Source organism: Tympanuchus pallidicinctus, unplaced genomic scaffold, assembly GCF_026119805.1.
Source record: "Tympanuchus pallidicinctus isolate F22 unplaced genomic scaffold, pur_lepc_1.0 scaffold22, whole genome shotgun sequence".
Classification (NCBI taxonomy): domain Eukaryota; kingdom Metazoa; phylum Chordata; class Aves; order Galliformes; family Phasianidae; genus Tympanuchus; species Tympanuchus pallidicinctus.
The window spans coordinates 22,350,184-22,362,576 of record NW_026294739.1 but is presented as its reverse complement, the minus strand read 5'-3'; the positions used below and the strand labels follow the sequence as shown (position 1 = coordinate 22,362,576).

The 12,393-nt window shown below is 45.8% G+C and overlaps 2 protein-coding genes across 10 annotated transcripts in view; one reads left to right on the top strand and one right to left on the bottom strand.

The window, feature by feature from the left end:
• MME (membrane metalloendopeptidase) overlaps positions 1 to 12,393 on the top strand; it is a 38,496-nt gene that overhangs the window by 309 nt on the left and 25,794 nt on the right. Inside the window, exons 1-8 of one of the 4 annotated variants that reach the window (XM_052685727.1) lie at positions 119 to 138; positions 2,862 to 3,031; positions 4,393 to 4,428; positions 8,546 to 8,707; positions 9,505 to 9,585; positions 10,302 to 10,397; positions 10,487 to 10,605; positions 11,433 to 11,498. In XM_052685727.1, the coding sequence (XP_052541687.1) occupies positions 2,872 to 3,031; positions 4,393 to 4,428; positions 8,546 to 8,707; positions 9,505 to 9,585; positions 10,302 to 10,397; positions 10,487 to 10,605; positions 11,433 to 11,498 (720 nt within the window). In that variant the 5' untranslated portion in view covers positions 119 to 138; positions 2,862 to 2,871. Of the gene's footprint in view, positions 1 to 118; positions 139 to 524; positions 698 to 2,542; positions 2,685 to 2,861; positions 3,032 to 4,392; positions 4,429 to 8,545; positions 8,708 to 9,504; positions 9,586 to 10,301; positions 10,398 to 10,486; positions 10,606 to 11,432; positions 11,499 to 12,393 lie in introns of those variants that run through there. The other 3 variants (XM_052685725.1, XM_052685723.1, XM_052685726.1) reach the window with 3 other exon arrangements.
• GPR149 (G protein-coupled receptor 149) overlaps positions 1 to 12,393 on the bottom strand; it is a 109,196-nt gene that overhangs the window by 84,420 nt on the left and 12,383 nt on the right. The window lies entirely within an intron of this gene.

Genomic DNA, 12,393 nt, shown 5'->3' with positions numbered 1-12,393 from the left:
CTTCCTTCCAGCCTAGCCTTCCCTCCAGCCTAGCTTTCCCTCCAGCCTAGCGCTCCCGCCCGCCCCGCGCCGCCACCCCGCCGCTGCCCGGTGATGCGCGTGGCGGCCCCGCGGCCGGACCCCTCCGAGAGGCAGCCGGTGAGTGTGGGGCGCGGGCCGGGACTGGCGAACGCGCGCCGCGCAGCTCCCCCGCCTCGGCAGTCCTGCGGGGCTTCGGCCTCGGGGCGGCGTGCCGTCGGGCGGGCGTCGGGACGGGACGGGACGGGACGTGCGGGGCGCGGAGCCCGCGGGCACCTGAATGGCCGCCCCGGCGCGGCGGAGCCGAACCGCCCGGTGCTCCCCGGCCGCGGCGGATGTGCGAGCGTCCTCACCGCGCGGCGCGGACCGGCCGCAGCCCGCCGGCACCTCCCCGCCCACGGCGCGCCTCCCGCCGCCAGCTGCCCCCGGCCGGGCGGAGCGGAGCGGCAGCGTCCGGCCCGCCTCGCGAGCGAGCGGCGCGGAACCGCCCGCCCCGAGGGCTCCGCCGGGCTGCCGGCATCCCGACCTCACGGTGCGGGGCGGGGGCCGAGCCGGCAGCCCGAGCGCCCGGCCGTAGCAGGGAGCCCCGGTGGCACCGGTCAGCCCGAGCTGCCGCGCCGCGCTTCTGCCGCGCCGAGTGGCTCGTCTGCACGCTGCGTGCCACACAATGACAAAAAAGGTAGGGTGCTTCGTGCCGCGCTGCGTTCCCTGTAGAGACCGCACCGAGAAGCAGGTATGCCTCGAGTCACCTTTAAACGTATGCATCCCGAGGAGAGAAGCTACTGCATCAGCTCCCTGTGCAACCGCACCGGGGGCTGAGAAATGAATTTCAGCTGTCTGTTGCATCTTTGCTTTAGTAGGCAGCTGGGATCGCGGAGCATTGAAGAAATCTAAGAAAACCACGTTACCTATGCTTTTATCTGCTTACATTACTCCTCTGCTTTTGGTGTGCTTGCAGTTAGCACGCACAGAGGCTCTTACCTGGAGTTTGTTAACGCAGATGGGATACGTTCTCTAAATAACCAGAGGTAAAAATTAGTGGGATGCCTTTAAACACGAGGAGCACTGCAGGAGCAGCAAGATTAGCTCACATGGAAAAACTTAGCTGCAAGGAACGTATTGGCATGCAAAGGTGCAGTGTTTCTGCCTGCTCCAATAAACCATGTTTTTACCACTTTAAAGACACTCTCAGAGCCAGAAGATAAACATCACCTCTTAAACTAGGCCCCAGGTATTCACTGGTCAGCATAAATTACAATATAAATTACATTTTCTGCTGCTTGATATGACTGGAAGTGAGAAGGGTACAATGGTTAATAAATGGTTGTTTCCTTTTACATTACCTATGAATTTCTAGTTCACTGCTAATGCAGGACAAGCTTCTCGGCGCAGCTCTCACTCTTACGTGGCTGTGTGGGATTTCAGAGCTGTGTCTCAGCACTGGGTGCTCTGACCCACTATTATGAGAGAAAAAAAAGAGGGGAGATCACAAGGAAGTGGATGGGGCGGCAGTGGTGCAGATGTGAAGAGCAGAGCTGGGCAGAGCCTGCAGAGTGCCAGGCTGGGAGCTGCAGAATCCCTGGCACTGCTGGCACAGCGTGCGGCCCACTGTGTGGGGAGAGCGACGGAGGGGAGGGGGATGCTCTGATCTGAAACGTTCCCTCTTTCATTTGGGTAAGCAGTGTTAGTGTGACAGCATTCACCCTGTGCTTCAGTATTGCATAAACACAAAAAGGGATTCCTTAGGTCCCGCCTGGTGAATTACTTTGTATCTTCATTGATAAGCACACACTGCGGGGCACCTGGCTCTTGAGGTGGCCAGGAAAAGAGAGCAGGGATTGCTGGATCTGGGGGTTGGACTGGCTGGTCTTTGGGTCCCGTCCAACCCCTACGATTCTGTGGCTCTCTGGACTACAGGACAGCAATCAGGCAGAAACAGAGCGTGTTGAGTACAAGTGAAGACCGCTTATCGGAAAGGTTGCAGCAATTTGAGGACAAAGATGAATCCAAGGCAACAACTTAATCCAGTTGAACATACTGAAGTACAAACCTGGGACTGGAGTGGAAGCAGAAGCTGAGAAAGGCACCCTTCCCATTGGTACTGCTGCCTGCGGGGGAAAGCGGTGTGATGGGCATCACAGGAATGCTGAGAACAGACACTGCCAAGTTTCCATTGCCAAAATCTGAGAAATACATCGCCAGGTGTGCAGGAATGTGAATACCAGCAAAGAAAGTGAGCAGGCCCTAAGCAAGCAGGAGCAAAGCTTGGTCAAACTGCAGTGTTGTGGTTATCACCACAAAGCCCCAGTCTCTGCACTGTCAGTATGGCCTGCTCCCAGCAGAGGCTGACTTATTTATTGTTTTTTGCTATTTTTAGTGACAGCTGCAAAGCTGTAGTCAAGAACTGCTTACACGATACTTTAAAAGATGACAGCGAAGCACAATGGTATATTTTGACCTTTGGCATGAGATAAGTAATTGGCAGATTAAGTTAATTTTTATTCAGGCCAGGAGACTTGCTTTTGCTTCCTTGTGAATTCCTGTACCATCACACAGGATTAAACTGCACGGCGAGTTTTAAAAACAGCTTTGGTTTGCTGGCCTTCCTTTTCTGCTCGGTGGCCTCTCTGCAGAAGGCAGAGCTCTGCTGTGTCCCCAGGCACATGGTACGTATGCGTGTGGGCACACATCTGAGTGCCACCACTTCCTGGCCGTGTTACAGGTAACTTTGTGCCAGTCTGGAAATTCACCCAGGAAGCATCTTGGTTTCTGTGCAGCTGAGGAGCCCATTTCAGGACCCGTGATTCGGCGCTCTCCAGTGACTTTTCCCTTTTCCTTTTCAGATACTGGGTTATGGGCAAGTCAGAAAGTCAGATGGATATCACTGAAATGAACGCTCCAAAACCAAAGAAGAAACCGCGCTGGAGCGGCCTGGAAATAGGGCTGACTGTTGTCGTGATTCTGCTGGCCATTGTGGCAATCACAATGATAGTCCTGTATGCCACATACGATGGTGAGTACACGTAAATGTCTTGGAATGTACAAATCCACGTTAATATGAAAGCATTTGAAGAAATGATGCAAAAAGGCTTCATCAAATAGAATCCAGCTGTTCATATTGGAAAGAAAAAAAAAAAACCTGAAGATTCAGCATATTAAAACACTGCATTAGAAAAGTCTATGTTGCATATGTACAGAGCTGCACTGCAGAAGAGGTTAAGAAAGACTTTTAAATGGTCAGCTCAGAATATCTGCCTGAGACCGTAGGTCTGTGCCCACAGTGCAAAATGAGAAGCAGCAGCCCATCATCATCGTGCTGCAGTGCGCTGTCAGACAGCACGGCACAGTGCAGGAAATGCAGCGCTGCAGCCACGCTCTGCACTGCTGCAGACACACACTAACTATGCAAAGCGGTGGGAAACACAAACCATCTGCTTGTTTGGACCTAGCAATGCTTCTGTTTGTAATTAATGCTTCGGGAAGCAGAAACTGCAGAAAAGAATCCTTCCAAAGAGCCCCAAACTGCAGAGTTTCCTCCACATTGCTGTGGAAGTGAAAATCCCATTTTTTCCATTCACAACGAATTGTGACAAGCACTCTGTGAGTGCAGGCACACAAAGCGTTTGGTAACTCAGCAGCCATACCAAAGCATTTGAAAATAATTCAGTCTAGGCAGAAATACTGATTTTTTTTGTTGTTTCTTAGTGGAAAACACAAGAATGCTCAAAATTCCATTTTGTGAACGCTTGGTGAATGTTTAATCGCACTAGAATTGACCGTTTTCATTTTGAAGTACTTAATGATTTTGCTTTTTATTTTTGTATTGCCCATTTATGGAATGGAAAAAATGCCATTCTGAAATGAAAACCAAGAAGTGCCACATTTCTGAATCTCGGAAGGAAATATCTGTGCTGTGGAGCCATGGATTTTGCTCACAGGGCTGCACGGTGAATGTGGCAGAATGTTCACACAAACCCTCCTCCATCTTTTTGTCACTGCAAAGAACTGCTGCATTCAGACTGACTTTGTTTTCAGTCTATTTTCTATTTTTCTCCAAATTTCTCCCCTTCTAAATAAAACTAATATTTTTATCACTTGTAATTGATTGATAGAACCTTTCCTTCAAATGACCACGAGGTTCTGCATGATGGGCACAGCACTGAGAGCCCTAAAGGGATGAGGATAACAGTCTTTTTAGAGCCAGACCCTATAAATCTCACGTTCTGAATGCACGCTGTTCTCTGATCTTTATCTCACTGCACCCTGCAGTTAATGCAATTTCTAAAGTGACTGTCATTGAAAGTAAAATTTACAGTAGCTTTTATTGTATTGACACAGAGTAGAAGTTAAAAGTATGATTGCTTTGTTTTCTAGATGGGGTTTGCAAGACATCAGACTGCATAAAGTCAGGTAAGAATGAACATACGCATGTTTTAAATACATGTATGTACTTCTAGGCAAAATTAAACCACGTACTGTTGCCAACTGGCTGTACACAACACAGCACACTGAGGCATGCCATCTGCTAACCCAAATCATTCCCTTTCTGTACCTAAATTCTTTTCTTTTTCTGCAAATGTAAAATCTCACGGTGTGGTACTGTCGAATCTCATAAAGTCATCAGGGTCAGATGGTTCAAGACTCAGAAGCAGACTCCAAAAAATACCTCTAGCTGCAGATATTGATTGAAGTGAACCACAAAATGGCTCTTCCTCACCAAGCCAGCATTCAGGCGGTGCTGCAGCACGTGCTGAAAGGCTGTGTCCCCAAAGATACATGTAAGGAGAGTCTTGACTGCTAACAGCTCTTAAAGATGCCGTGCTGCTGTTTGAGGGGAGGCAGAGTTAGTCTGCATGTCCAGAACAGCTGTGTATTCTATAGGCTGCCTAGCTAATGTCATTCTTCAGAAAGGACTGAACTGCAGAAACAATTCTTAGTTTACACATTGGCCTCAAGTCCACTAAAAAGCCTCAAGGCAAGATGAGCCAGGCTTTCCCTTTCCCCTTTTTTTGAATGGTACAAAAATCACTGATTTTTTCAGCTGTATTTACAAGCCCTCTGTTAGTCAAGTCAAAGCCCCTGGAGAGAAATATTCTGCTCTGTCTGCTGTATTTTGGAGATTTGTTGCATCAACAGTATCAATAGGAAAGCATCGGAAATACAGCGATATCTATGTGTTATCTTCATGTCAAGTGGAACTGATAAATTCTGCATGTATTCTGTACATCACGACCGGCCCCTCTGGGATTCAAGGGAAAAGGCAGCCCCAGGAGAGGGCGTAGACCTACTGTGTCAGTGTGAGACACAGGAGCAGTTCAGAGGAGGCGTACAGGTTTTGACAGTCAGCACCCCAGAAAAATGTGTTTTCAAGCCAGGGTTGATGTAACGCAAGCTAACTGCAGATGATAAGGAATCTGAAGTGCACAGCACCCCACCAGAGGCTTCCAGAACACTTGGGTTCATTGGCCCCATTTAGACTTTCAGACATGCCAGGAACACAGCAGAAGCAGCACTCTATTTGTTTCCTTTCTCATCTGGGGCTGCTCCTTTCAAGCCTCACTTCACACAGCAGTGGGAGTATCTGCTCCACACCTCAGTCCTGTGCAGTCATCCCCTGGTGAAGCCTTGGCCCAGCCTGTTGTCTCAGTGCTGGATGCTGCCATCACCACAGGCTATGCATCTCCTAGGATTTATTTCAGGCAGCCCCGATGTATCCTAGTTATACTTCCAAAGGATTTTTCGGCCATCACGATGTGTGATTTGCACTTGTGTATGTATGTACGTGCTGATATGCTGATACACAGGCCTGATGCACGCTGCCTGAGCTCAAACAGCACAGACTGATGAGAACAGGACCTGTTCGTATCTCTGTTATTAATGGCACCTACGTAAGCACACAAGTTTCTCCCACATCCTTCTCAGGTCACTAGGTGTTATGCCATCTTTTATTACTTTATTTGTAAGCTATTAAAGCAACAACTGGCAATGATGACAATCAGAATAAAATTAATCATTAAAAGTAGTTCAAATAGGTCTCTACATTCTTCAGTGCAAGTTAGGACACTGAGTAAACACGTTAAGCACGGGAACAGAAGCAATATTTGGATCATCAAAGCAATACAGAGGACATTAAAAAGTGTAACATCGTATTTTATTTACTTGTGAAGGTATGAGTGACTCTGTGTTAGAATTAAGTAACAAAAATACTCATCAGTCTCACACTTCCAATTTCTAGAGCAAAATCATCTCACTGTTTGGGCTTGAATGCTCCACTGGGCCCAAGTATGAACTTGTAAATGACTTCCCATGCTGGCATCAAGCATGTGCTCCAGGGCTTCACTGATGACAAAACCACATTCCATTGATTTTAGTTTATTCGTGGTATCAGGCAAACAATCACTTCTACTTGGGGATTCAGATGTGCAAATTACACTCTTGAAGTGAGTGTTTTTGGGGGCAGTACCTGAAGTGTGTATTCTGAAGGAAAACGTGAATGAAGAAGGAAGAACTGCAGTTCCCATGACTCAGCTCGGTTTTTTCACAGCATTTAACCTTAATGTTTTCATAAAATTGGATGTGCTAACATGGCTGGTTTGGGCTCAACAGCAGAAATGTTACAATAGGTAATTTTTTATCACAGCAGTAGAAAAGAAAGATTGCACAGGTACTGACTGCCAATAGAGCAACCTGATTCCACGGATCAAGCAAGGCTGATTTACACAGACAGTAATGAAGTTGCCAGACGTACACAAGATGTAAACTTCTTCTAGTTCTTGGTTTGCTTTTGTTGTTGTTATTGTTTCTTTTCTCCAAAAGTGGCAGCACAGTGGTTGAATTACATTTTCTCGGTGTCAGAAGATTTTTCCAACTCATCACTACATTGTGGCAAGGTTGGCACACGGCACTGAAAGAGCCGCTGTCGAGTCCTGGCTGCTGAGGTCTTTGTTGCTGGATTAACATGTCAGGATAACCCAAAGGACAGTGCTGCCCTCTAGGTGCTCCGGTCTAACAGGGATTCCTAAGGACACCCTTAAACTGAAAGAGCTTGGTAATCATCAGCCTTCCTCTGTTACAGCAAGGACCCAGCACAGGAATAAAGCACGCCATCCAAAGCATCCCTTTCCCTTAAATACAGCACAACAAACTAGGAAGAAAATAGATACCGGAGTTCACACAGTCGCAGAAGAGCTGGAAGTGGGAATGAGCTCCAGGGACCATCCAGCCCGACCGCCCTGCTGGAGCGGCGCCAGCTGGAGAGTGGCTCAGATCTGCCCGACAAGTTTTGATCACTTCCCAGTCAGACACTTCCTGAACTTCCTGGGCAGCACGATTCAGTGCTGACCGCCCCTAGGGACGCCCAGTGGGGATGGGTGTTTGGCTTTCTCAAGAATGGGTAAAAAGCCAATTGTCAAACAGTGCAAACAGGACTGGATATCATCATCTCCCATTGCTGCCACGATCCGGTGTTCTTTCAAACTGAAGTCATCCTGCCATTAACTTCACAAGGGAAAAATGGCATGCTAGGCACTGTACCTATTTCCACAATGTTTTTTATGCTACTTGTGTGTTCCGAAACTGAAAATGCATGTGTTCTTGGCTTTTTCCAGCTTCCAACATCATAAAGCCACCCAATGTTGGCTTCAAATGTAACTTTAACTGAACATCCCAAGAGAACCAAGGGAGGAAGCCAGTCCATAGAAATAGTACAGCCTGCCTACACCTCTCATCTCCACCACAACGGACATAGAAAATATTGAAAGCACAGAGAAATAACTGTATTTGACTGTATCTGACTAACCCGAGGGGGGGAGGAAGAAATGCTTGTAATCACAAGCCTCACCATTCACTAAAATTAATGTCTGAATACGGGGAAGATATTCAGTATTCTGGCAAATCAAAGGTATCACTAGCTGGTCCCTGACTCTGAGCATCTCTCCCTTCCTTTACAGACCTTCTGCTACCACATTAGTGGTGAAAACAAGCTAGAAAGAATAACTATACAAAGCAAAAGATAGAGCACTGGAATTTTATGAACAGCGGCTGGGAAACAGTCATCAAGAAAGCGGAGGAAACCCATGTTATGATCAGTCAGTGACCAGTTAGTCTTTGATCAGCCAATTCTGATAGGGTCAATAAGGAACACAAGAAGCAGTGGAAGTTCTATAAAAATGTGGAATAAAGCTAGAATATCAAATGTAGATTCTGGAAATCAGCTTTTAATTTCTCTTCTCATCCCCTTTCAAAACAAAGAAGTCAGTAAATGAAACATTTTATAACCAAGTAACCACTCACAATGAATAACAAGATTAGATAGAGGAAGCTTAGCCATCCATAAACACAGGCAACAGAAAAGCATATGAGCTGCAGGCTATAAAAGAACAGTGACTGTTACTGCCTAGTACTTGGCTTGGCCTTGGACATTAACGTAGGCTGCAGCCTGTTCCAAACAAAAGGGAAAGTAGCAAACTAATGCATTTGTTGCTGCTCCCCAAAAAGCCTTTTCACCTTGATTTGTCTTATATTACAGCAGCCCGAATCATTGAGAACATGGACACCACCGCAGAGCCTTGCAATGATTTTTACCAATATGCCTGTGGAGGATGGCTGAAGAGGAACGTCATTCCAGAAACCAGCTCCCGTTACAGTAACTTTGACATTTTAAGAGATGAACTAGAAGTTGTTCTAAAAGGTCAGTAGGGTTTATGTTTGTGGACTAGATAAAGTTTCTTCTTTGGCCTCCATGTAACTCTAACAAGGTGTGGTTATCTAGCAAAGCTTAAAATACTACTAAATATTTCATTTTCTTCACGTTCAGATCAGGAAAATCCACCACAAACCGTTTGCTTGGGGAATACCTTGGAAGTTACACTGTTGTGTCTGACACTGGAGCAGAGCCCACTCAAGCTGACCTTTCTGTTATCTGAGCTCCGTGTGCTCATCTGCGTATTCTAATTTGTCTAATTACTCTCATGAACTAACAGTAGCAGGGAAGCCAGGTGACAAAGACTGCCAGCTGTAACGCTGGAAGCTGCTTGTTGGCAGCCCTGTCCTGCAGATCTCTATTCCAGCTGCTGCACCTCAAGCAGCAGGGAGCACGTCTCAAACATCACATCTGGGCCGATCAGCATTTCTGTCTCCACAAAAAGCAACACTGCCAAATCATCCATACTTACTTGTTTCAGACAAAAGTAACAGTGTCAAAGAAACCATTGAGTTTCTGCTCACCAAAGATTCTCAAACTGCTCTGGAGACTGAACATCCTTTCCTTGCTTGCTTAGCTTCTGGTTTTACCAAGTTTGTGGTTCACAGATGTCACGGCTTCCATTTCTGCGGAGCAGTGTTTGTAAAGGAGCGCCGAGTGCGGGCTGCCCTGGGGAAGGAGAGCCAGCAGCCCAGTGTGACTGCAGGGCAGCACGGACAGGGCCTCACAGCTCCTTCCTCCCCAATAGAGATTAGATATTAAGGTACATTTGCTGTGTGTTCCAGATGTCCTCGACACACCGAGCAGCAATGACATAACAGCAGTGCAGAAGGCAAAAACTCTGTATAGATCATGCATAAATGAAAGTAAGTTCCTCCTGTATTTACTGCCTATAGGATACATAAGAATGATGTTAAGAAACAACTTCCAAAGGGAGCTGTATCTCCACACTTGTGGTTTCAGCACAGAATTTTTCAGAAGTTCTTCCTGAGTCTTAGAGAGTTACATAAGAACATCAGCAGCACAAGGAGCTCTGTGCGTCCTGTCTGCGTGCTTTGATATTTCAAGTGCATCTGCATTACTCTTGAGCTTCCAGTTTGATGCAGATATTTGAACTCAAATCCTTGCAGTTCAATATGAATTAATTCTTTCTTAGAAGAGATCAGGTAGAAAATCTCTGGCATATCAAGCTTCTATAAAGACACAGGGGTCGTTTACTTCAAGAATTTGAGCTAGGTGCTTCGCTGAGGTGCAATGAAGCAGCAGTGCTGTTTAAATAATTTTTTATATTTTCCATTGAATTATGAATATTTCCCAAAGATATTATTTTAAGTTCAACTTACAGTTGAAATCCAGTAGTTCTTCAATGTCATGGTCCTAGGGATTTGCATAAGTTGTTTGCAGTCATGACTGAAATGTATTTTAAACATCAAATCTTCAAGAAGAGGCATAGATCAGAATGTAATTCTGTTGTGCTGATGGTGAGAAGAGTTCTCAGGTTCAGAATTCTAAGCTCATTACAACAGTATACAATTTGTATGTTCTAAAATGTCACATCAGTTCATTCTGTTTCTTCCAAAAGCTACCATTGATAGCAGAGGTGGAATGCCTTTGATCAGTCTCCTGGCAAATTTATCTGACTGGCCTGTAGCAACAAACAACTGGGAGTCTTCCTATGGTAAGACAATCTTCTCTGTTAAAATTCTAAATGACTTCTTTGTCACTGTTTACCAAAAAGAAGACTGAGTGCACCTTTCATTTGCCCAGGTGCTGCTTGGACAGCTGAGACAGCTATTGCACAGCTCAACTCCAGATACGGGAAGAAGGTCCTGATTAATTTCTTTGTTGGCACAGATGATAAAAATTCCTCAGCACACATCATTCATGTAAGTCTGCTGGTGGCATCCAACTGCTCATCATGTAAGTGTAGCAAAAGAACCAGAAAGCACAGACATACATGTTAGCCAGGAGAAATGTTACTGGTCTGAATGTTACCAGTTACAGATGAGTTTGTGAATCTCTGTAGTTGTTCAGCTTCCCTTACGAGTTTGGCATTGCAGTGTCCATTTTCAGAGTTAATAATCTTTATTCACTGTACTGGTACACTGTTATTCTCAGGGAGGTGAGTGCAACTGAGACATACATAGATACATACATACAATTCATAGGCACGCTGTCCAGAAGTCAGACATGATCTACTTAGATATGCATGCAAGCAAAAAAATATGCATGGCTTCCTTTCCTTGCCCTTGAGGCAGAAATTCCTTTCACTGAAAACCTGGGCTGTGGTCCCAATGGCAAAAAAGCCTGCAGGGCAGGGGGCTGATTTTATAATGTGTTCTTATGTCAGAGTCCAACAGGAACTGCAGTTCCCTGCCCAAACACGAAAGCAGCTGAGGACGTTTGCATAAGCAGTGTGTCCACAGCACCCTGCTGTTAGATGTAAGATACCTCTGACAATGGAACATCCAGAGCAAGATGGCATTGCATACGGCGAATCTGCACTTGCTGCTCCCATAAGATCAAGAGAAAGACAAGAAGAATAAGGAGAGTGGAAAGAATTAAAGGAGCGCAAGGGATAGGAAAGACACTTCCCATGGGGCAGAGGATAACGTTTCCAGAATGAAGCATCAGCACCTGTAATTGACCAAAGAGCAGCATCATGTGATGCCATTTTGTCCCTACACGTTTTAACTTTTACTTCAATTTACAGATCGACCAACCTGGGCTTGGCCTGCCTTCTCGTGACTACTATGAATGCACAGGAGCATACCAAGAGGTAAGATGGAGCTGACAGATCACTGACTACATTCCTGCGTTTTTAGCCTATATATTCAAGGCAGGTATATCTTCCAAGAGTGAGGTTGGCAAAGAACTGGAACAGTCTCTCCCCAGATTGATTCTAATACTACACTGGGAACCATCACTGGCAGAATCGAGTAACCTGAGACAGAAAGGTAATCATTATGAGCATTTAAACAAGGCTGACCTACAGGTGAGAACAGTGTGTGACAGACTGGAGGAAGAATCTGGGGTAAGTGTGCAAGTAGGCAAGAAATCGGGAGCTAGGAGAAAAGGAAAAGCAACTGCAGAAGATACAGATTCTAGGAGACTAGGGGGAAATAGAAATAAATGAGCTAAGAACAGGAGGCAGTACAAGTGTCCTGAAGAGGAGGTATTATATTATTATGCCATTAATGTTAGTGTCCTTGTTTGACCCTCCTGGCTGCACTAGAAGCCAAGTATTTTCCATCTAGGCTCCAGCTGCCAGTATTAACCACTTGTCCCTGCACTGGATGAGGAGGCTGCATATTCCTCTGCTATCACTGTGCATCAGAAATCCCAACCTGCCTCGCTTCCTTCATCATCCATTCTCTCTTTTCTCTTTTAATTAACATACATGTGGAAGAAACAGTAGTTTTCCAAATAATTCCTGTATGAACATCTACTTTTTAGGTTTTTAGGTCCTCCTGAAAGGAAATAAACCTGAAACAGTTTGCCTTTATTATACATTTTCTGCTAGGCTTTACAGCTGAATCAAGACAGCCCACACTGAGACAGCTAGAAGTTAAGTGCTTATGGATCACCTCTGTTCAGTGATCACAAAATGATGAACTATGATTGACTGGCATCAATCAGCAAGTGCTGAGAATGACAGGAGTCCAGGGATAGGG